The sequence below is a fragment of the Gadus macrocephalus genome, chromosome 20 (assembly GCF_031168955.1).
Source record: "Gadus macrocephalus chromosome 20, ASM3116895v1".
In the NCBI taxonomy this organism is placed as follows: Eukaryota; Metazoa; Chordata; class Actinopteri; order Gadiformes; family Gadidae; genus Gadus; species Gadus macrocephalus.
In genome coordinates, this window is record NC_082401.1 from 17,313,334 (window position 1) to 17,339,101 (window position 25,768).

A 25,768-nucleotide genomic window follows, 5' to 3' on the forward strand; every position below is an offset into this window, starting at 1 on the left:
GAAATGTCATTGGGACACCGATGCTTCGGTTCCACAACGCTAAAATGTGTGGGAAAGAAATCTGTCCTGGTTTTGTCACTAGTCTGTGGAGCGAAGAGTTTGGGGCAGACTATTCTCACCAGGCCCTGCTGCTCCACAGGGTGTGCTGTGAGGCTTCCCTTGCACTGTCATGGACATCTACTTTGAAATCCCGTGGGTTGCCATGTAATGTCGGTTATAACACATTTGCCCTGCTTCTCAAACCAACAGTACACCTCTGAAAGCCGGATCCTAGAAATGGTACTGTCCATATACCCAGCATTGATATCTATGACAAAGTACTAACATGATCAGTTTTGATAAATTCGAGCCCTTTTCTCGATCCCACTGTGTGTGTAGTCTTTAATCTGTGTGGAGTGCTACGTTATGTGTCGAGGTGGCGGCCCAGCGCTGGCTCCCAGAGTAGCGCTTTTTTCCCCGCTAATTCCAGTCGACCATCCATCATCTTCACCCCCCGCCTCCATCCAGGGGATTTGACTGCCATTAAGAGATGGATGTTTGTGTGTTGTAATGATGGAGTGCTTCAGCACACTAACTCCAACGGGGGAATGGTTTGCACTTAGTAAAGGGGCATACACAGCTCTAATCCATCCAGTTTCACAACTGTCAGCCACACAGGCTCGTCCTTCTATGCAGTGGCTTGCGAGCTGTAGGCATCTAGACAGACATGGGATAGGCAGAAGGGATACATGTGCTGATATGCGGACCATGAAGTCGACCACACATTCACATGGAAGCAGGAAACGGCATCACCAAAGAAGTAAGAGTCTTATCAAATCCATCTATCATTTTTGCGTTTCACGAATGTTAAGTAATATTTAATGGATATTGTATCACATAGCTGTTGACCTCGGTTAACGCATTTAAGAAATTGCCATCTTTATTTTGTCCTCTGGCATCCTTGTGATATGTTGTGTTCCAGGTCTAATCCTGGCATGTCCCACATGAGAGACGACAGGCATGTCGGCTGTAACCGCTCTCACTGGTCAGTCTTTCTCGGTTCTCTGTCCATCTGCGTTTACTCGCTGCCTCATGGGATGTCATTCTATGTGTCTTAAGAGTTCATGTGGTGAAATGGTTATGTATAGATGCATAAAAAAGGGCCTTTTTAAACTTGGAACTAGATGTAAATGAAATTGAATTAAAAAAAATTGACATACTATAAATCATACTTACTCAACCCTGTTTAAATATTTATTTATATATATATAGATGTGTATATATTTATATATATATAGATGTCGATAGATCGATAACTATCTATAGATGTATATCTATAGACAGATCTATAGAAGGAGAGTTAGTTTGCCAATCATTGATTTTTTCCCGTGGCCTAAGGCCCAGTTCCAGGCCCAGTTCCAGGCCGGGTTTGAGGGTAGTCAGCGGCCCGTCCTTCCGGTCATAGACCTTACAAATGATCACATTAACAGAACTCTTCACCACCACTGGATCGAGAGGTGAAATACAGAGCACAGACAATACCCATTGTTGTCGGAGCTAATCTCTCCTGTGTAAGCCTTCTTTCTTAATCACATCATGGCTCCGCCACGCCAGCCAGCTGTGAAAGAGGCCGTCTGGCCTGGATATATTCCCCAGCCTGGCTACTTTCAACGTCGTTCAACCATCCGATCCTTCAGCTGTCCCTTCTATGAAGCCTTGCCTTTCGAGGTGTGTCAAGGAGGCTCTATTTAGTGCTGTGTCTGGTGGTTCAGAGGCTACTATTGACTTTATCCTGCACTAGTCTTGGGCTCTGTCATCATGACTAGCTGTTCTAGTTCATGAGACTCGCGAGAATGGGGGATGTCACATTACCGATATGTCATCGGTTGCAATACAAAAGGACCCCAATGGACTTTTGACTCAATCATCTCAGACCTGGGCTTGAATCCCTGCTTGTGTTCAGCCCTTGTGTGATTCCCAGGTTTTGAGGGGATTTTCCTTTGGAAACTCCTCTGCATTGACATATATGGAAAGGATGTGCAACTTTCTATGATTGTGTGTGCATACGTACGTGATCCAGCTTAATGGCCATCATGAGCTAGAAAATATCTAAACCCTGCCCCCTGCCAAACTGACCAGGATAAAAGTAAATCCAATATTTTATAGAATGATATTTTTATAAATAGTTGCTAGGCAAGTGGTCGATTTAAAGAGGATTTCTCAAAGCTTTTTGAGGCAAAGAATTTCCACGGTAAACTAACCCTTCTACTTTCCCCTCTCTATAATGACAAATACATTTTCTGCATTCTTTAGCCTCATGAGACAGGCCAACGAATAGGCCATCAGACAGTTCCATTATTTCAATTGTTTCCTTGTCAAGAGCTGGCCTGTCTAACTAGTTAGAGCCAGAACAGGAGAGCATTTCCTTATACGTACAAATCAAGTCAGTGAAATCGCAGACATTAACAACAGTGTTAGGAAATCCATCTTTTAAACAATTGTGACCTAAAATAAAGCCAGAATTGTTATGGGTCGCTGAGAAGGGTTCGGTCCATTAACTGTATGGGACAGGCCCTCTGAGGTGCATCAAATAAACCAGGAGAATTCCCTTTACTATGCACTAAACTAGTGTCCTGGGTCCTTTAACATTCTAGGTTTGTTCCCTCGCTCTCTTCACGCCCCTCTGTCCTGTTAACCCGTCAACCACAGTCTCCGGGCTGTTGCTGCTGCTGCTGCTGCTGCCCCAGGCCGCGCTGGCGCGGTGGGCATGCGTGCGCGCCTGCCCTTCCTCCTGCACCTGCACCCAGGAGAGGAGCTGCAGCGTGCTGTGCGACCGCTCTGCCCTGGCTGAGCTGCCCAAGGAGTTCCCCTGTGAGGCCTCGTCCATCAACGTGGACAAGAACCGCCTCAGGTTCCTGTCGGAGCGGGCGTTCGGGACCCTGCCCTCGCTGCGCAGCCTCTCCCTGGACCACAACAACATCTCCTTCATCACGCCCGGAGCCTTCAAGGTCCGACCTCAACCCCCCCCCCCCCCCCCCCCCACCGGAACATTCACCGTAACTATACAATGTATAGAATGCTGTATATCTATAGGGCAGCAGTAGCTCAGGATGTAGAAGCGGGCTGGCTGGTAACCTGAAGGTTGCCAGTTCGATCCCCGGCTCCTCCTAGCGCCGAGTGTCGAGGTGTCCCTGAGCAAGGCACCTAACATGAACTATTCCTGACGAGCTTGCTGTCGCCTTGCATGGCTGACGCCGCCGTCGGTGTGTGGATCTGTGCATGAATGGGTCGATGTTAGGCAATATTGTTAAGCACTTTGGGTGGCCGCTGGTTACAAAAAATGCAATATAAAAATGCAGTCCAATTACCATTTTACTGTTTCCTTCTACTACCAAGAATCCTATTTGCAGATCCAAATTGTAAAAGTGCTGCTTCTTCCCTGCAGGGCCTGCCCAACCTGGTGGACCTGAGGATGGCCCACAACGAGTACATCAGCTACCTGCACACACGCACCTTCTCGGGCCTGAAGAAGCTGGTGCGCGTGGACATGTCCGACTGCAACCTGTTCAACATCCCCGACCGCATCTTCCTGGAGCAGATGGCCCTGAGGGAGGTGCGCTGCTTCCAGAACCACTTCCGCCGGATCCCCGGAGCCTTCCGGGACATGGTGAACCTCACCCACATCTACCTGGAGAAGAACAAGATCGAGGCGGTGGCCTACAACTCCCTGCTAGGCCTGAGTAATCTCAGGTATGCGTCTTTTGTCGTAAACATGACCGCAAAGGTGATTGTAGTGCAGAATCCCCAGTTAAAATCTAAAATGCTTTTTTACAGGTATCTGAACCTCGAGGACAACCGCATTAAGGTCATCCACGACCAGTCCTTCCAGGACCTGCAGCGACTGGAGAACTTCAACATCAACGACAACCTGCTGGTGGTGCTGCCCCAGGACCCCTTCAAGGGCCTCACCCGCCTCAAGATGCTCAACCTGGGGGGCAACCTGCTGACCAACGTCACCAAGACCTGGTTCAGCGACCTGGTGGAGCTGGAGGTCCTCTACCTGGACCGGAACCGGCTGCTCTCCATCGAGGAGGGCTCCTTCGAGAACCTCACCAGCCTGATCACCCTCCACCTGAACAGCAACAACCTCACCGCCTTGCCCTTCCCCGTCTTCCAGCCCGTGTACTTCCTGGGGCGCCTCTTCCTCTTCAAGAACCCCTGGGAGTGCGGCTGCTCCCTGGAGTGGCTGAAGGAGTGGATGGAGAGCTACCAGCTGGTGCGCGACATCCCGTGCGCCTCGCCCTCCTCCGTGGCCGGCCTGGACCTGGGCGAGGTGGTGTTCGCCCGGGCCAACGGCTCCTGCGTGGACCCCCCCGAGCTCAACGCCACGGCGGCCTCCACCGCCGTGCCGTCCACCACGGAGAACCGCTTCAACAGCCTCATCTCCCGGCTGCTGCAGAGCGAGCTGCAGGAGGAGACGGGGAACCTGACGGAGGGCTTCCGCAACGACACCCTGCTGGACCCGGAGGGGGCGCTGCTCTCGGTGGCGGGCCGGGGGCGGGCGGCCCGGGCCCGCGTCCGCCTCCTCGTCGCGGGGTTCCTCTTGAGTTTGAGCGCCTGCTCGGAGATTAGTTTTCGTGTGCTCGGGACATGAAGGGAAAGGTACCAACGGTGTTGGGATCGGTGGTCGGATAAGAATGGGCCAATCCGATGGTTGGGCGGTTTTGGTTACACTTTGAAATAGTGATAAGAAATCGGGATGCTCCCCCCCCCCCCCCCATCTCCCACCGCATGGTTTGCAGTCTGAGGAGCGGGTGTCCCTCCCAGCAATTGATTTCAGCCACGCTGTGCCGTGAGACTTGGATGGTTACGCAGAACATCAAGACCCTGATCTTCTTTACGCTTTGGCTTTCAACACATGGCAACCCGACTGTTGGGTTGACCAACTGATCATAAATCAGAAGCTGTGGTTACATAACCCCTTACAAATGACATTTCATTGATAATGTGTTGCAGCGACACATAGCCATTCAATTTTCCATCTCGCAGGGAAAACCGAACGTGAATACAGAGGAGATAAGAGCAAGGGTTCTCCCACCCCCTCTGTATTCCCCTCGGAAACAGATGCGCTCTCTCCCTCACGGCCCTGTCAACGTCGGTTCAGCTGCTCCTCATAAAAGCATTAATCTACTTATGGCATTCAGTGTGTGCTCTAACCTAGGGTGTGATGTAATAGAGAGACATTATTATCTCATCTGCTCCCAGGGGATGGAACGTTGACCCCTTCTATGTATCGGACCGTTTCTTAATGCATCCAATAACATCCTTTGGCTGTCGGTTCGAGGGGACATATGCCGGCCGGTGGATAAGATGGGTGACGAGGGACTTGGGTAAATCGACCGGGCCGGGCTTGTGTCCTAGCGTGTGTCTGTAACATGTCATGTGACCACACCGATGTTTCTCTGTGCTTTATTGGAAACCTGTCTTCTGCTACTTGGCACTGTCACCCAGAGATCTGCAACATTATATTTGCACATTCATACATTCTTTTAATTCCTGGTTGTATAATGATAAAGCAACGTAGCCTGGGGACCCAGATGCCTGTTTGACTTGTTAAGAGTGATATTTTCTCACGCAACATATATATATAGAGATACATAATTGTTTTTCCGTAATGAATAAAAAGGCAGTTTTAACATTAATCTGCCTGAAAGAGCGATTTTTTTTGCACACGAAAGGCGTTAACATCCACCGACGGTGAACTTTAGTTAATCTGTGCTCATGTCAGCCCTTTTAATGTGGGATTAGACCCGACTAAGACTAGCAGAGAAGCAGGGACATGTCCAAGTAGATGCTCACTCAGGCCTGTAGACTCATCTCCATTTCATCTGTCCCATTAATCAGTGGTGTAACGTAGCTACTTTGATCCCGGACGATCTAGAGATGACACACAGTAGGCTATATATGGACCGCTATCATCTACTCTTTCACCTCAACGGTACAAGGGGAGACGTCCATGTTTGATGAAAAAAGGTTCCATCCAAAGGCTCAGTTATGGTTCCACGTCGATGCAACGACCCCGCAAACGCGGACCTGTTTTGGTTCTGCGTCGGGTTTTAGTGAGCGAAACAATCACAGCCCTTCCTGCTTGCGTCGCTTCAGGCCCTTGCGGTAGACGCATGAGGGTACGCATGTAAGGGGTCCGTAAATCCCCTTGCGTTGCGTCGATGTATAACCATAAGCCGTAACACATTGCCTGACCCTTTTCCTTATGGTGCGGCCACACCAACCGCGTTACTCGCGTTGGATAACGCGAGTACGCGCCTAACCTGGCGCTTGATCAGTGTGTGGTGGTTCAACGCTTCCAACGCGTCAACGCGCCAACGCAGCTCGATGAGTCCATGTCCATGCAATTGAACGGAGCGTTCCCTCTTCGTCATAACTATCAAACCAAACATCCTTCACATTCACCGAGCGAACATTATGAAAGTAAAATGCACATTTCTCGCTAAAAATGTTTCCATAAACGCATTTAATGGCCTAACTATGTAACTATTTCCACCCAAAATAAAGAAAGCGGATGACTAAGCGGGTGGAATGAATAAATACGCACGTTTTGCCAAGGCCGAAGTTTGACTAAAAGAGCAACAATCGATCTGACCGTGGAGAGAATCAATCACAAATCCCCTTGATTACTATCATAGCATCACTACGACTTACACCACTGTGGCTTTTATGTTAAATTCTGTTACACTTACGACCAATGAAAAACAACAGTGTTACCCCTTATGGTTTTTTTCATGACGACCAATAAAAAACATAACAGTGTTACCCCTTATGTTTTTTTTCCTGACGACCAATAAAAAATGACAGTGTTACCCCATATGTTTTTTTTCATGACGACCAATAAAAAACAACAGTTACCCCTTATGTTTTTTTCATGACGACCAATAAAAAACAAGTGTTACCCCTTATGTTTTTTTTCATGACGATCAATAAAAAACAACAGTGTTACCCCTTTTGTTTTTTTTCATGACGACCAATAAAAAACAACAGCGTTACCCCTTATGTTTTTTTTCATGACGAACAATAAAAAACAACAGTTATGGTTTTTTTCAACCCTTGTTTTTTTTCATGACGACCAAAGAAAAACAGTGTTACCCCCTATGTTTTATTTGATAAATATCGACAGTGTTATCTGAACCTTAATTTAAGTATAAACATAAGGTTCCCTTATGTTTACCTCATGACGACCAATAAAAAACATAACAGTGTTACCCCTTATGATTTTTTTCATGACGACCAATAAAAAACGACAGTGTTACCCCTTTTGTTTTTTTTCATGACGATCAATAAAAAACGACAGTGTTACCCCCTATGTTTTAATTGATAAACATCGACAGTGTTACCCATTATGTTTTTTTTCATGACGACCAATAAAAAACGACAGTGTTACCCCTTGTGTTTTTTTTCATGACGACCAATGAAAAACAACAGTGTTACCCCTTATGGTTTTTTTCATGACGACCAAAGAAAAACGACAGTGTCACCCCTCATGTTTCATTTGATAAAAACGACAGTGTTACCCCCTATGTTTTAATTGATAAATATCGACAGTGTTACCCATTATGTTTTTTTTCATGACGACCAATAAAAAATGACAGTGTTACCCCATATGTTTTTTTTCATGACGACCAATAAAAAACAACAGTTACCCCTTATGTTTTTTTCATGACGACCAATAAAAAACAAGTGTTACCCCTTATGTTTTTTTTCATGACGATCAATAAAAAACAACAGTGTTACCCCTTATGTTTTTTTTTGTGACGACCAATAAAAAACAACAGTGTTACCCCTTATGTTTTTTTTCATGACGACCAATAAAAAACAACAGCGTTACCCCTTATGTTTTTTTTCATGACGAACAATAAAAAACAACAGTTATGTTTTTTTTCAACCCTTATGTTTTTTTTCATGACGACCAAAGAAAAACAACAGTGTTACCCCCTATGTTTTATTTGATAAATATCGACAGTGTTATCTGAACCTTAATTTAAGTATAAACATAAGGTTCCCTTATGTTTACCTCATGACGGCCGATAAAAAACGACAGTTACCCCTCATGTTTTTTCCATGTTGACCAATAAAAAACGACAGTGTCACCCCTCATGTTTCATTTGATGAAAACGACAGTGTTACCCCCTATGTTTTAATGGATAAATATCGACAGTGTTACCCCTTATGTTTTTTTCATGACGGCCGATAAAAAACGACAGTGTTACCCCTTATGTTTCATTTGATAAAAACAACAGTGTTACCCCTTATGTTTATTTCATGACGGCCGATAAAAACCGACAGAGTTACCCCTCATGTTTTTTCCATGTTGACCAAAGAATAACGACAGTGGTATTTCTGCGGGAATCCGAACCTGAGCTGTTTAGAGTGTTAACCTCCGAACTTATTAATGCACCATCAAGACACCGGATAAAGTCATCACAAAGGTTATACTTGACTTTATAATTCGCATGAAATAGAGATAAGACTCTTCCAACAGAAGACATCAACCGGACTTGAACCCCGGTCTCCAGGAGGAAAGCTCACAGCTCTCTCCACTTCCCACTGAGATTTGTAATTTTGTATAGTCTGAGGTTATAGATGACGTTTAAAATTAAAGATATTGTGTTTTCCACAGAAATTGAGCCGCGGTCTCCAGTGGGTTAGGCAGAGTGCACTCCACTGCACCACTGAGGCGATGACATTACACAATAATCAATCATCAATAAAGAGGATATAAATGACGTAAAAATGTATCTGTGTATTTCTATTATTTCCCTTATGTTTTTTTTCATGACGACCAATAAAAAACAACAGTGTTACCCCTTTTGTTTTTTTTCATGAGGATCAATAAAAAACGACAGTGTTACCCCCTATGTTTTAATTGATAAATATCGACAGTGTTACCCCTTATGTTTTTTTTCAAGACGACCAATAAAAAACGACAGTGTTACCCCTTGTGTTTTTTTTCATGACGACCAATAAAAAACAACAGTGTTACCTCATGTTTTTTTTCATGACGACCAATAAAAAAACAACAGTGTTACCCCTTGTGGTTTTTTTCATGACGACCAATAAAAAACAACAGTGTTACCCCTTATGTTTTTTTTCATGCCGACCAATAAAAAACAACAGTGTTACCCCTTATGTTTTTTTTCATGAGGATCAATAAAAAACGACAGTGTTACCCCCTATGTTTTAATTGATAAATATCGACAGTGTTACCCCTTATGTTTTTTTTCAAGACGACCAATAAAAAACGACAGTGTTACCCCTTGTGTTTTTTTTCATGACGACCAATAAAAAACAACAGTGTTACCTCATGTTTTTTTTCATGACGACCAATAAAAAATGACAGTGTTACCCCATATGTTTTTTTTCATGACGACCAATAAAAAACAACAGTTACCCCTTATGTTTTTTTCATGACGACCAATAAAAAACAAGTGTTACCCCTTATGTTTTTTTTCATGACGATCAATAAAAAACAACAGTGTTACCCCTTTTGTTTTTTTTCATGACGACCAATAAAAAACAACAGCGTTACCCCTTATGTTTTTTTTCATGACGAACAATAAAAAACAACAGTTATGGTTTTTTTCAACCCTTGTTTTTTTTCATGACGACCAAAGAAAAACAACAGTGTTACCCCCTATGTTTTATTTGATAAATATCGACAGTGTTATCTGAACCTTAATTTAAGTATAAACATAAGGTTCCCTTATGTTTACCTCATGACGACCAATAAAAAACATAACAGTGTTACCCCTTATGATTTTTTTCATGACGACCAATAAAAAACGACAGTGTTACCCCTTTTGTTTTTTTTCATGACGATCAATAAAAAACGACAGTGTTACCCCCTATGTTTTAATTGATAAACATCGACAGTGTTACCCATTATGTTTTTTTTCATGACGACCAATAAAAAACGACAGTGTTACCCCTTGTGTTTTTTTTCATGACGACCAATGAAAAACAACAGTGTTACCCCTTATGGTTTTTTTCATGACGACCAAAGAAAAACGACAGTGTCACCCCTCATGTTTCATTTGATAAAAACGACAGTGTTACCCCCTATGTTTTAATTGATAAATATCGACAGTGTTACCCATTATGTTTTTTTTCATGACGACCAATAAAAAATGACAGTGTTACCCCATATGTTTTTTTTCATGACGACCAATAAAAAACAACAGTTACCCCTTATGTTTTTTTCATGACGACCAATAAAAAACAAGTGTTACCCCTTATGTTTTTTTTCATGACGATCAATAAAAAACAACAGTGTTACCCCTTATGTTTTTTTTCATGACGACCAATAAAAAACAACAGTGTTACCCCTTATGTTTTTTTTTGTGACGACCAATAAAAAACAACAGTGTTACCCCTTATGTTTTTTTTCATGACGACCAATAAAAAACAACAGCGTTACCCCTTATGTTTTTTTTCATGACGAACAATAAAAAACAACAGTTATATTTTTTTTCAACCCTTATGTTTTTTTTCATGACGACCAAAGAAAAACAACAGTGTTACCCCCTATGTTTTATTTGATAAATATCGACAGTGTTATCTGAACCTTAATTTAAGTATAAACATAAGGTTCCCTTATGTTTACCTCATGACGGCCGATAAAAAACGACAGTTACCCCTCATGTTTTTTCCATGTTGACCAATAAAAAACGACAGTGTCACCCCTCATGTTTCATTTGATGAAAACGACAGTGTTACCCCCTATGTTTTAATGGATAAATATCGACAGTGTTACCCCTTATGTTTTTTTCATGACGGCCGATAAAAAACGACAGTGTTACCCCTTATGTTTCATTTGATAAAAACAACAGTGTTACCCCTTATGTTTATTTCATGACGGCCGATAAAAACCGACAGAGTTACCCCTCATGTTTTTTCCATGTTGACCAAAGAATAACGACAGTGGTATTTCTGCGGGAATCCGAACCTGAGCTGTTTAGAGTGTTAACCTCCGAACTTATTAATGCACCATCAAGACACCGGATAAAGTCATCACAAAGGTTATACTTGACTTTATAATTCGCATGAAATAGAGATAAGACTCTTCCAACAGAAGACATCAACCGGACTTGAACCCCGGTCTCCAGGAGGAAAGCTCACAGCTCTCTCCACTTCCCACTGAGATTTGTAATTTTGTATAGTCTTAGGTTATAGATGACGTTTAAAATTAAAGATATTGTGTTTTCCACAGAAATTGAGCCGCGGTCTCCAGTGGGTTAGGCAGAGTGCACTCCACTGCACCACTGAGGCGATGACATTACACAATAATCAATCATCAATAAAGAGGATATAAATGACGTAAAAATGTATCTGTGTATTTCTATTATTTCCCTTATGTTTTTTTTCATGACGACCAATAAAAAACAACAGTGTTACCCCTTTTGTTTTTTTTCATGAGGATCAATAAAAAACGACAGTGTTACCCCCTATGTTTTAATTGATAAATATCGACAGTGTTACCCCTTATGTTTTTTTTCAAGACGACCAATAAAAAACGACAGTGTTACCCCTTGTGTTTTTTTTCATGACGACCAATAAAAAACAACAGTGTTACCTCATGTTTTTTTTCATGACGACCAATAAAAAAACAACAGTGTTACCCCTTGTGGTTTTTTTCATGACGACCAATAAAAAACAACAGTGTTACCCCTTATGTTTTTTTTCATGCCGACCAATAAAAAACAACAGTGTTACCCCTTATGTTTTTTTTCATGATGACCAAAGAAAAACAACAGTGTTACCCCCTATGTTTTATTTGATAAATATTGACAGTGTTACCCCTTATGTTTTTTTCCCATGATGACTGATGAAAAACAACAGTGATACCCCTTATATTTTATTTGAGAAGGACAATTTTATTTATTTTTTTCATTACGACCAATAAAATACGACAGTGTTACCCCTTATATTTTATTTGACAAAGACAACAGGGTTACCCTTTATGTTTTTTTTCATGACGACCAATAAAAAACAACAGTGTTACCCCTTATGTTTTTTTTCATGACGACCAAAGAAAAACAACAGTGTTACCCCCTATGTTTTATTTGATAAATATCTTATGTTCATTTCATGACGGCCGATAAAAAACGACAGTTACCCCTCATGTTTTTTCCATGTTGACCAATAAAAAACGACAGTGTCACCCCTCATGTTTCATTTGATGAAAACGACAGTGTTAATCCCTATGTTTTAATGGATAAATATCGACAGTGTTACCCCTTATGTTTTTTTTCATGACGGCCTATAAAAAACGACAGTGTTTTTTTTTTCATGACGACCAATAAAAAGCAACAGTGTTACCTCTTATGTTTTTTTTCATGACGACCAATAAAAAAACAACAGTTTTACCCCTTGTGGTTTTTTTCATGACGACCAATAAAAAACAACAGTGTTACCCCTTATGTTTTTTTTCATGCCGACCAATAAAAAACAACAGTGTTACCCCTTATGTTTTTTTTCATGACGACCAAAGAAAAACAACAGTGTTACCCCCTATGTTTTATTTGATAAATATTGACAGTGTTACCCCTTATGTTTTTTTCCCATGATGACTGATGAAAAACAACAGTGATACCCCTTATATTTTATTTGAGAAGGACAATTGTTTTTTTTTTCTGTTTTTTTTTCATTACGACCAACAAAATACGACAGTGTTACCCCTTATATTTTATTTGACAAAGACAACAGGGTTACCCTTTATGTTTTTTTTCATGACAACCAATAAAAAACAACAGTGTTACCTCTTATGTTTTTTTTCATGACGACCAAAGAAAAACAACAGTGTTACCCCCTATGTTTTATTTGATAAATATCGACAGTGTTACCCCTTATGTTCATTTCATGACGGCCGATAAAAAACGACAGTTACCCCTCATGTTTTTTCCATGTTGACCAATAAAAAACGACAGTGTCACCCCTCATGTTTCATTTGATGAAAACGACAGTGTTAATCCCTATGTTTTAATGGATAAATATCGACAGTGTTACCCCTTATGTTTTTTTTCGAGACGACCAATAAAAAAACAACAGTGTTACCCCTTATGTTTTTTTTCATGACGACCAAAGAAAAACAACAGTGTTACACCCTATGTTTTATTTGATAAATATCGACAGTGTTACCCCTTATGTTCATTTCATGACGGCCGATAAAAAACGACAGTTACCCCTCATGTTTTTTCCATGTTGACCAATAAAAAACGACAGTGTCAGCCCTCATGTTTCATTTGATGAAAACGACAGTGTTAATCCCTATGTTTTAATGGATAAATATCGACAGTGTTACCCCTTATGTTTTTTTTCAAGACGACCAATAAAAAACGACAGTGTTTTTATTTTCATGACGACCAATAAAAAACAACAGTGTTACCTCTTATGTTTTTTTTCATGACGACCAATAAAAAAACAACAGTGTTACCCCTTGTGGTTTTTTTCATGACGACCAATAAAAAACAACAGTGTTACCCCTTATGTTTTTTTTCATGCCGACCAATAAAAAACAACAGTGTTACCCCTTATGTTTTTTTTCATGACGACCAAAGAAAAACAACAGTGTTACCCCCTATGTTTTATTTGATAAATATTGACAGTGTTACCCCTTATGTTTTTTTCCCATGATGACTGATGAAAAACAACAGTGATACCCCTTATATTTTATTTGAGAAGGACAATTATTATTATTTTTTTATGTTTTTTTTCATTACGACCAATAAAATACGACACTGTTACCCCTTATATTTTATTTGACAAAGACAACAGGGTTACCCTTTGTTTTTTTTCATGACGACCAATAAAAAACAAGTGTTACCCCTTATGTTTTTTTTCATGACGACCAAAGAAAAACAACAGTGTTACCCCCTATGTTTTATTTGATAAATATCGACAGTGTTACCCCTTATGTTCATTTCATGACGGCCGATAAAAAACGACAGTTACCCCTCATGTTTTTTCCATGTTGACCAATAAAAAACGACAGTGTCACCCCTCATGTTTCATTTGATGAAAACGACAGTGTTAATCCCTATGTTTTAATGGATAAATATCGACAGTGTTACCCCTTATGTTTTTTTCATGACGGCCTATAAAAAACGACAGTGTTACCCCTTTTTTTTTTTTCATGACGACCAATAAAAAACAACAGTGTTACCCCTAATGTTTAATTTGATGAAAACGACATTGTTACCCCTTATGTTTTTTTTCATGACGACCAAAGAAAATCAACAGTGTCACCCCCTATGTTTTATTTGATAAATATCGACAGCGTTACCCCTTATGTTTATTTCATGACGGCCGATAATAACCGACAGAGTTACCCCTCATGTTTTTTCCATGTTGACCAATGAATAACGACAGTGGCACCCCTGTTGACATTTCTGCGGGAATCCGAACCTGAGCTGTTTAGAGTGTTAACCTCCGAACGTATTAATGCACCATCAAGACACCGGATAAAGTCATCACAAAGGTTATACTTGACTTTATAATTCGCATGAAATAGAGATAAGAGTCTTCCAACAGAAGACATCAACCGGACTTGAACCCCGGTCTCCAGGAGGAAAGCTCACAGCTCTCTCCACTTCCCACTGAGATTTTTAATTTAAGGGTTAGTCTGAGGTTATATATGACGTTTAAAATTAAAGATATTGTGTTTTCCAATACATATATTTTATTGACACTGATAGACCAACGATTTCATCATTTTAAACTGTAGGCCTACTTCAATATAAAAATATAAAAATAATATTTGCAATAAAGAGCTGTAGGAAGCTTTCGCCAGAGAGCAGGGCTTTCTGGTACTTCAACTGTCTCAAAAAACCCGTTAAGTTACCTTAACATGCAAATTAACTGATAAACGACCGCCCATAGATTTTGAGCGACCAAGCCAGCCAGCGACTGAAAGCAGCCAGACGAGCGACCTACGTCGCGACCAATGCGACCTACGACGCGACGCACGTCGTTGGCCACTCAGAGAGCTCGGTCTTCCTCTGATATTCCTCATGTCGAGGTTTCGTCTCGTCATCCCAATGTTCAGCACATGATTTAAGTGAACCATGTGATATCAACTTTCTAAAACATTTGCTGACAATCACAAAGAATATTTCTCGTCTTCCACTGTGTCAATGTCAATTATGGAAAGATTCTAATGAAATATGTTGTATGAACTAGCACTTTCCATTGCAACAGTTGTAATGGAAAGTTATACACGTAGGAAAATCTTGCAATGAATTGTTTCTTTCTGAACAAGCCACGGCACGGCTTTATCAAAGTATATTAAACATTTCATATATTTGTTTTGCTATCCAATCTTATAAATGTTTTTAGATCAAGAATGACATTTAGATTACAGTGCTGTCCTGAGGTAACATGGTGACGGGATGTTTTTAAAACATCAATCTGATATGCCGTTATATAATATAACGTAATATCGTGTCCTAGCTCTCGTTCCAATCACTCAGGGGAAATGATAAAAAAACACACCACAGAAGACAACACTTTCCTGAGATTGCATGCTTTGTCAAGGGGTTACCCAACACCGGCACAAAGCAGAGGCGCTTTCAGTTTGAACAATGTGTTGTCCAATGCAGGAAAGAAAACGATTCGGTTATATGAGCAGCAGTATAGTTGGCTATTGCGTTTCATAATAGCAGGGGTTAGGTATAGGCTAAAGTGTTGAATAGTTGGGGCCTGCACCTTAGCATCCTAGGATGTATTCATTAGAAGAAAAAGGTGGATAAAAATCATGTTTGTTTAGTAGTAGTGACAGTATCATCCTGCTTTAGGTTTCGTTGTCATTTAATTAGAAAATGGATGATCAGTGCCTTGGGGATGACTTGTTAATAGGAAAACTCGGAGGTCAACGCGAGTAGCCAGCTCTGTAAAATGATCCAATTCTTATATTATTCATCACCCCCACCACCATTTGCCAACGTGTGTGTATGCGTGCGTGTATGTGGAAAGAAGAGACCCACACTATTTTTCACCACATAAAAGGAAATATATTTTTAAAAAAATGTTCATACTGAAGAACTTTTAACATTGCAGAGTCATTTACACAGGGGCAGTCCTATGCCACATGTCATATTCATATACAGGTTATTCAGACGCACAAGTGGCCTCCCCTTCCCATGCGAAGAATTCACTTTTCAGCAATGTGCACGGCGCACATCCTGTCCATACAGATACACAGCTGTAGATTTAAAAAAGAAATCAGCATTTATCTTTCATTGGTTAAACTTAGTTTAAAACATTAATACTCTCAGACAACACATTTCTGAAATGGCAAATGAAGAATAACATGTAATTCTTCCCCCACATCTCCAATGTAGGACAAATCGAAATTTGAAACAATGCGATTTGTTTATTGAATTATCTTTTTTATTTTTTACAAACACATCTCACATATGGTTGATCTTTACAAACGCGTTGTTTTAGAAATGCTGCCCAAAATGCGAAGGATGTGCATAGGTTGTCAGGGCAACGCCCGGCTGTGGGTGCAGTCAGGGTCATTTCCTGGTTCCCCACGCGTTCCTTGGTCAGGTGCAGTCTTCAAAGCAGCTGGAATGTTCTTTTTTCTTTTTTTTTTTATCTACCACCTTCTCCACCTTCTGTGGTTTCTCTCTTGGAGGTTTCAACAGTTAGGGACACGGGGGGGGAGGGGGGGGGGGGGGGCTGGGAGACGGGGGGGCCGGGTAGGTACTGAGCTTGTGAACGTCCACATGCAAGACCCCTCATTGGGAAACCTCTAAAGACATACACGGGTTCATTAGAAGAGACGGAGTGTGGTGATAAGACAGATGTGTCTCTGTGTGTGTGTGTTTCAATCTGTCCATCTGCGCAGTGTGTCAGGGTCTTCAGGGGGTAGCAACGGGGCAACGCCTCCATTGCGGTACCATCAAAAGGACAGGGAGGATCTGAACCTGAAGGGCACTAGTGTCCCCAGAGGGCTGCAGCCCAGTGTGTGCATGGAAAGGATTCATATATATATCATTCATAAATAATGAGGGTAGCTGATGTTGTCTATACTAGCGATGGCAGACACTTGCACTTCAAGTGTGCTTTCCCCCCCACCCTCTTCCAAGTCTCACACACACACACACACACACACACACACACACACACACACACACACACACACACACACACACACACACACACACACACACACACACACACACACACACACACACACACACACACACACACCTCTAAGGGGCTTGACACAATAAAAATTACAACACCTGACAGAATTACTGGTGTGTGTGGTCATCAAGAGTCTCACTCACACATCTCGGGCTCGGATACCACATGAGAAGGGAGGGAGGGAGGGGGGGGGGTGTACCGTCTGGCTAAAAGAAACATCTTGAAAGAATGTCTCCTGGCCTAGCTACTCACAGACACGACAATACTCATTTCGCTTTACACCGGCCTACAAAGCGCTAGGGCTGGGGGGGGTCTGTACTGGCCGGGGTCCATCGGCGCACCGGCCCCTGTGGATGTGGTGGTCTGGCGGCTGCGTCGATGTCGATGCAGCGTTTCCATTGTATGCTTGGTTGGTTGGTTGGTTGGTTGGTTGGTTGGTTGGTTGGTTGGTTGGTTGGTTGGTTGGTTGGTTGGTTGGTTCAGGCCGCTCATTTCTTCTTCTCCCTGGAACTACGGGGAGGGGCGCGATCCCAGGTGCTTTGTTATAGGTCGAGAGGTCGGACAGGGGAGGAGTCAAGAGGTCGGAGGAACCAATGAAGTAGGTTTGAGGAGGAGGAGGAGGAGGAGGTCAACCCGCCTGGGACGAGAGACGGGCAGAAGGGGCGGGGGGGAGCCGGTGGGTGTAGGGGGGCGATCCAAGCTTGGGGGGGGAAGGGGACGGGGAGTGGGACGGGTGGGGGGGGGGGGCGGTCAGTAGACCCAGGAGACGGGCACCCACTGGTTGGTGGTGCACACCAGGTCGATGGCCTCCTCCAGGTGGCGGATGGTCTCGTCGATCTCGTTGTTGATGATGGTCTGGTCGAAGTAGTGGGCGTAGGTCTTCTGCAGGATCTCTGACTCCTTCTGCAGCCGCTGCAGCGACTCGTCCTGGTGGGGGGGTGGTGGTGGTGGGGGGCACAGAAAGAGGGGGTGTTGGTTAGAGACGGTGGGGGGGGGGGGGGGGGTTGGGCTGGGGCGGTCAAGGGACGGACGCCATCGAAACCTTTTACTCTTTTCAGAGGAAGAGGAGGACGAGGACGAGGACGAGGACGAGGAGTGCTGGTGGAGGCGCTAACTCTACGTCTTAGGGGGAGTCTACTACACCCACGCACACAGAGGGACGCGTTGGCGGAGCTCCGCCTCCCCGCTGAGCCGGGGTCGTACTTACTGGCAGCGTGCGGCACCAACGGGGCACCTGGGTCCGGCGTGCCACAAAAACCAAACCAAACGCATGCGGCGTGCAACACAGAGAGGGCAGGGCAGAGAGACAGGTGAGGGGCGGGCAGAGAGACAGGTGAGGGGCGGGCAGAGAGACAGGTGAGGGCCGGGCAGTGAAGAGCACCTGACTGTCAAACCCCGCCCACTCCCCATGTGATGGTGCGTTTTAATATCCATCCGTCTCGGAGGTCCGAGGACGTTGCCTAGCGACACGCACAAACACGCCCCTTTTCCTCGGACGGCGATCTCGCCATCTCGGTTGAACTCAGTGGTGACCGAGCGAAATTCCGAGACAGAATTCAAGATGGCTGCGCCCATTGTGACTTGAAGTATGAACTGTTTTCATTGTGCTTGGACCACTTTGGTGGTTTAAATGGTAATTTCAATCACTCGTATTACTGCAATACCTTACTGCGTCCGTATCTCTGCCTATGTACACAAATATATTGTATTTGTGTACAGCACTTTGGTCAACCACTGTTGTTTTAAATGTGCTATATAAATAAACTTGACTTGACTTGACTATGGCCTATAGCCTACTTATATTGGATCGCCTGGTCCTCTGCCAATGCTACCGCGACAACAGCTTTCCGGGTGGCGTCCATGTTTTCCTCCAACGACCGAGCGAAATAATAAAACGCTTGAAGTGTGGGCGTGGCATCAGATCCGAGATCCGAGTCGGTTCGCAGAGAATACTCGAACGCACCATGAGGGGGACACGATCCTGTCACCGCAGAGTAATGACGTGAGGGACGCGTTACTGGCAGCGTGCGGCACCAACGGGGCACCTGGGTCCGGCGTGCCACAAAAACCAAACCAAACGCATGCGGCGTGCAACACAGAGAGGGCAGGGCAGAGAGACAGGTGAGGGGCGGGCAGAGAGACAGGTGAGGGGCGGGCAGAGAGACAGGTGAGGGCCGGGCAGTGAAGAGCACCTGACTGTCAAACCCCGCCCACTCCCCATGTGATGGTGCGTTTTAATATCCATCCGTCTCGGAGGTCCGAGGACGTTGCCTAGCGACACGCACAAACACGCCCCTTTTCCTCGGACGGCGATCTCGCCATCTCGGTTGAACTCAGTGGTGACCGAGCGAAATTCCGAGACAGAATTCAAGATGGCTGCGCCCATTGTGACTTGAAGTATGAACTGTTTTCATTGTGCTTGGACCACTTTGGTGGTTTAAATGGTAATTTCAATCACTCGTATTACTGCAATACCTTACTGCGTCCGTATCTCTGCCTATGTACACAAATATATTGTATTTGTGTACAGCACTTTGGTCAACCACTGTTGTTTTAAATGTGCTATATAAATAAACTTGACTTGACTTGACTATGGCCTATAGCCTACTTATATTGGATCGCCTGGTCCTCTGCCAATGCTACCGCGACAACAGCTTTCCGGGTGGCGTCCATGTTTTCCTCCAACGACCGAGCGAAATAATAAAACGCTTGAAGTGTGGGCGTGGCATCAGATCCGAGATCCGAGTCGGTTCGCAGAGAATACTCGAACGCACCATGAGGGGGACACGATCCTGTCACCGCAGAGTAATGACGTGAGGGACGCGTTCACGTCACCGGCAGGTAATAACACGTCTCGTCTAAGGTGTGTGTGGGGGGGGGGGGGGGGGGTTTGTTCTGACACCGCCTTGAAACAAAACAAGTTCACGTTGCCGCCGTTGCTGGAGACACCCCTTTGTTCCAGTTCCAGTAAGCGGAGCAGAGGTGTGTCGCGTCAGCCCATAACAGGTTGTGCGTGTGGCAGCGTGTGTGGAAGTGCCCCCGGCGTTCACCTGTCTGCGGCGGGTGAGTCAGGGTTATGAACCCAACCACCTGCGCCACCACCTGGCACACTTCTCTTCTCCTGGGGGTGTGTGTGAGTGGGTGTGTGTGGGGGGGGGGGCGGGGGGGTTTCTGTGTGCTTGGCTACCTCGTTGATGCCTGGGGTGATCGTCGGCGCGGCGATGAAGACGACGTACGGGGCGAACTCCGCCGTCCTCAGCACCTTCAAGGCCTGGTGGAGACACGAGGTCAGAGGTCAACGCAGGCCCAACACAAGGGGCAGACAGACACAAGACAGAGGAGTGTGTGTGTGTTGCCGTTGGTGTGTACGAAAGTACAGTCCGTGTACGATACACACACACGCACCCACACACGACAACAATCTGTGTACGACCAACACATAGAAAATAACATTCATTGTACCACCCACACACACAGACACAAAACAAGCCATACAAAGACGCACACATACACAAAACAACAATCCGTGTACGACACCATCCATACACAGACACACATCAACAATCTGTGTACCACACCATCCATACACAGACACACACACACACACACATACACAAAACAACAATCCGTGAACGACCCCATCCAAACACAGACCAACACACAATCCATGTGCGACACACCTCCCCCCCCCCCCCCCCCCCCCTCTTCAGACCTGGGGCTCCACGTCCAGGATGGCCACCAGGCCGGTCTGGTGGATGTGGCGGATGGTCTCCAGCCGCGTGCCGTACATGGCGTCCTCGTGGCTGCCGTACTCCAGGTACTCGTTGTTGCTGATGTCCTGCATCATCTGGTCGTGGGACACAAAGTAGTAGTTCTTCCCGTTCTCCTCCTCCTTCTTGGGGGGCCGGGTGGTGTCTGTGGGGAGGGGGGGACAGACGGCCGCGTTAGGATTTGCACCGAGTCGGTTTTTAAATGCTATATTGATCTTCAAGATTAACAAAAATACTGTTTATTGAGGTGGGTGTTGTTCTGACTAAGACCCACTTGACTAGACTGTATAACAAAAAAGCAATAACGTAAAAAAAGAATATCCAACCTTCTACCATTGTAGTCTAGGGCATATAGTGAATGTAATGCAGACACTATTACCATATATCTACATCTAAATGTGTATATATAGACACCTTTCACAGTAGTGCCTGTTACATAGATGGATGAAGCCTCTTACGTGGGATGGGGTAGGCGAATCTGTCGGGGTGTTTGGTGATGAGCGTGTTCTTAATGTGTCTTCTGCCCACGCCGTGTGCACCTAAGGGGACAGACACACACACACACACACACACACACACCACAGTGTCAGACAGCAGTCCCCACAGACCCAGCCACACGGTGTGGAGATGCGCCGGCGATGTCTCACCTAACAGCACCAGTGTTTTCCTCTTGAAGGCCGGAAGTTTCACAACCTCTTCGTACGTGACGAGGTCTAGTTGGTCAAACACTGGGGAGAAAGGGGAAGTGATATCGTGAGAATGGCCAACGTGCAGGAAAACCCTGTCCCAAGAGCTTGGTCCGACCACGGCCCACGTAGAGAGCGCTCCACTCATTCCCTCAACGAAACACAAGCCACTGCATTTGTCTTGTTTGGCGATGTGGTATTTAGCACAATCACAATCAGCTGGTGTGTTGTTTGGAGGAACAGAAAGTAAATCATTTAAAGTTTCTTTGTACAATGAACAGTTCCTCTGGGGCCTTTGATGGCACATGGTCGGAGAGCCACTAGTCCAGGAGAGTGGGGATGACAGAGGTCTAATCCGTGTCTGTAAGGTGGATGCACATGAAGACAAGGGTATAAAACCATCATAGAGTTCACAGTGTCCTATTTTATAGTGCTCACACCAACAGGGTAGAAGTAGAAACTAGATGCGCTTTTTATTCAAAAAGCATGGGAATAATGTTGCTATTTTGTTATTAAGATATCATTTTCGAAATGGCCATCACAAATAGGATGTGGAGCTCTTTTTGTGTTTTAGCCCGCAATCATTCTCTCACTAAGGATCACTCCCACCCAGGGTTTATGCTAGGGGAGTGTTGCCGTCAATTATTCAGCCGGGAGGACAAAGAGAGGCCAACCCAGGGCAACGCATTAGCAAATGAGATTGCCGGCTACTGTCCCACAACTGTGCCACTCTCAGAATGAAGAGTCAAAAGTTCCCCCATGCACCCACCCCCCAACCCCGTCCCCTGGTAACGTGAGCCGGGCATCTTGGGTAAAGGCTGACATGTGAAATACAATACCCACAAGGCACTTGGGGGAGAGCTGACTCTGCGTGCCGAGTAAGGACCAGATGCACTTCTACTGTGACTGTGTGTCTGTGTTGTCTATGTCTGTGTGTGTGTGCGTCTGTGTACGAGATGTTCGTATTGGAGCTGTGCTGAGTGTACTGCAGTCACAAGTCGAGATGTGTGTGGGCGTGTGCTAAAGTCGTAGTCAAATCAGGGACATGTACCCTGTGTGTATTATGTTACTGGTTTCGGTCATGTGATCGCAATCGGCTTAGGGTTTTTGTTATTGCATGTGCCCGTGACCAATCAATTCACTATGCCGGTTAGGATCAAGACAACCCAGACACAACTGGAACCAAAACAACAGGGTCGGAAAGTTTAAGTTTGCCGAGAGATTTCTGTGGTTTTGGTCGGTAAGCAACGGAAATGTAACTGAAACACACTGGCACCGACCATGGAAATGACTCAGATAGCAAAAAAGACAGAGGGCGAGAGGGAGGGAGAGGGTGAGGGGGGAGGGGGGGAGAGAGAGAGGGCAAGATCAAGAGAGAGAGAGAGAAAAAAAAAGAAAAGGTGAGGGTGGGACTGAGGTTAAGAGAAAGAGAGCGAGACTGAACAAGGAAGTGAAAGTGAGTTTTAATTATAAAAAAGCTGATTCAGAGATAGAGAGAGAAAAAAAGAGCGAGAGGGTGAAGGTGCTTCAGCCACTGTCACTGGTTGTTACTTACATGCAGAGAGGCCGTTCAGAATGCAAAAGAGATGAACAGGGGGAAGGAGTCATCATATGGTTGGTTACAACAGCAGAGAGCATCACGCATCACAGTTGGCACGTGACGAATCCCCCCCGCCCAGCCCCACCCCCCAACCCTAGAGACGGACCCTCGAACACAGTACGACGGTGTGTGGCGGAGGTGTGTGGCGTGGATGCGGAAGGGGGGGGGGGGGGGGGGGGGGGGGGGGGTGCAGTGTGGTGGTGATGATGATGCGATGGACGGCTGAGCGATTTTGAAAACCTAAAATCGGGGTGTGACAGAGGTTCAACTCTGGGGAGTACACACATGAGGGGATGGGAGTGGACGAGCTGCCTAAGCCAATGAGCGTTCTCACGCCGTGTCTTTCCACCGACAGTCAAGATCTTGAAGCCTGCCCATTATTTCCCTACGATCAGAACATCGTTCTACATCATTCGTGAACGGCCTACTTCTATCTGAGATGACGGGCTAGGAAATTAATAATTCAGTTTTAGTTATTTGGGCTGCTGTAAGCCATACCACGGCTGTAGAATCGTCGAAAGCAGAGGCTATCTTGGTTTGTTTTGGTAGCTTGCATGACGAGGCATTTTAGCTTATCAGGGTAATACATTCGTTGAAATCGGCCCAATGCGTCATCTCAAGCTAGGGGGAACTCTGTTTGTCAGATAAGGGGGGCGGTGGCGGCGGCGGGGGGGGGGGGGGGGGGGGGGGGTCCCGCATTTATGTAACGCTGCTCTGGCGTCGGGGGGGGGGGGGGGGGGGGGGGTCTACAAGGTGAGCGGCGTTGGAAGGGTTCCATCATGTAACGAAAGAGGCACGCGGTCAGAAGAAAGTGAAAAGGGAGCTGAACACTCCACGCATGCATGGGCTGGGCATCCAGGGAGTGGGCTCTCGCCTGCAAGCTCTTCACATGCCCTATAACACAAGCTAACGCATGCAAGATACTAACACACACACACACACACACACACACACACACACACACACACACACACACACACACACACACACACACACACACACACACACACACACACAGTCACTGTGTGGTGAAGAATCTCTTGAGTATTGGCTTCCAACCCCCCACCCCCCCCCCCCATCCCCCCCCAGCTTTACTCGGCATGAAGGCCGCCGATCCGATAATCCCCCGCGAGAGAGCCTACATGTGTGACGGACATACGATGACATCTTAGTAGAATTAAAAAAAAACAATGACAACGGAACACGGACCAAACAAGCGAATGAATCCCAAAAAGATCCAGACTAATCCTGTCCCCCCGTGTTCTAGGCTAGGGCAGCCAGGGGCCCTTGCAAGGGAGGCATTCATGGACGCCCCGGACGCCTGGGAGAGGAAGGGGCAGTGGGGGGGGGGGGTGGTCTGCCATGAGCAGCTGTGTTGGTGTTAGGCTGTCAGGCCACCTCAGAGAAATGACCCTGGCTGCTGGTCAGTCTGCTAGTACAAGCCTCAAGGAAATGTACTTTTTTAGCTTGTCATCAGTGTCATTTCCCTGAAGACAGACACACTGTCCTCGCTGTACTTGTGGTTGAGTCACAAAGCACAAGGGCCGGCGTAACATTTCATCCCCCATAATTATTATTAGCAACGTGGCTGAGGTTAACCTTACAGTCCTCTGGTCTATTTCCCTGAGCTGCCAACGTACTACGGACTGAAGAGAAGGCACTGGGCGGCTCATCATGAGTGGCTATGAGTGACCTGACTGATTTCATTTGTGTGCAGACATTTATGTTGCAGAAGAAAACCTGACTCTAGCCCACTGAGACAGACCTGCACGCAATCAAACACACCCCATGGTTTCACTGGTGTACATTTTGTACACCAGTGCTCAATTACATAGAACAGGCTCAGATACCGGATACTCTGAAGCCCTCCAGAGACCCCCCCCCAGCCTCTTTCTCTCACTCCCTCTCTACCCCATGGCCTGGCTCTGCCTACACTCCCCCTTCTGGTCCATAGACCTCGTGAACTCAAAGGCACATGCTAAAACACAAGCTGGCCTCCCTCCTGTACTCCTATTGTCAAATGCCTTTACAGTCACAGTTGTTCCCTTCGGTCAACAAATTCCTCCTTACACAAGCCACCTTGGCTGTGTCCCACCCCACCACCCCCCCCCAGGGTCCACTGCTCTGCTCCGAGCACATGGGGCTCACGTCTGGAAGTGCCATTTGGCCTCCGTGCTCTTCTGTGCTCACTGCTGCCCTCTTGGGACAATTATATGCTGTGTGGTAAAATGGTAAATGGACTGCATTCATATAGCGCTATTCTAACCAGTGGCCTCTCCAAGGGCTTCACAATATGGAATAACATTCACCCATCGTCCCACCGTCGGCAAGCTAACAGCCAGCTCATGCAAGGTAACAGCCGGATCGTCGGGAGCAGTAAGGGTTTGGGGACTTGCTCAGACAGGGACACCTCGACACTCTGCTAGGAGGCGCCGGGGATCAAACCAGCAACCTTCCACTTAGCCCACTCTACCTCTTGAGCCACATGCTCCACCCACCCATTAGTCGTA

General features: G+C 45.4%; 2 protein-coding genes across 2 annotated transcripts in view; one reads left to right on the plus strand and one right to left on the minus strand.

The window, feature by feature from the left end:
• The first annotated feature begins 508 nt into the window (after window positions 1–508).
• Window positions 509–5,681, plus strand: nyx (nyctalopin). The gene is made up of 5 exons (XM_060040448.1): window positions 509–799; window positions 962–1,024; window positions 2,689–2,987; window positions 3,425–3,729; window positions 3,814–5,681. The coding sequence occupies exons 2-5, from the start codon at window positions 1,000–1,002 to the stop codon at window positions 4,631–4,633; spliced, it is 1,449 nt and encodes a 482-aa protein (XP_059896431.1). The 5' UTR covers window positions 509–799; window positions 962–999; the 3' UTR covers window positions 4,634–5,681.
• A 10,354-nt stretch (window positions 5,682–16,035) lies between these two features.
• The window catches only part of caska (calcium/calmodulin-dependent serine protein kinase a), a 115,341-nt gene continuing 105,608 nt past the window's right edge, over window positions 16,036–25,768 (minus strand). The window contains 5 exon segments of the mRNA XM_060040300.1: window positions 16,036–18,129; window positions 20,390–20,473; window positions 20,915–21,117; window positions 21,431–21,511; window positions 21,620–21,700. Coding sequence (XP_059896283.1) covers window positions 17,953–18,129; window positions 20,390–20,473; window positions 20,915–21,117; window positions 21,431–21,511; window positions 21,620–21,700 — 626 coding nt within the window. The 3' untranslated portion in view covers window positions 16,036–17,952.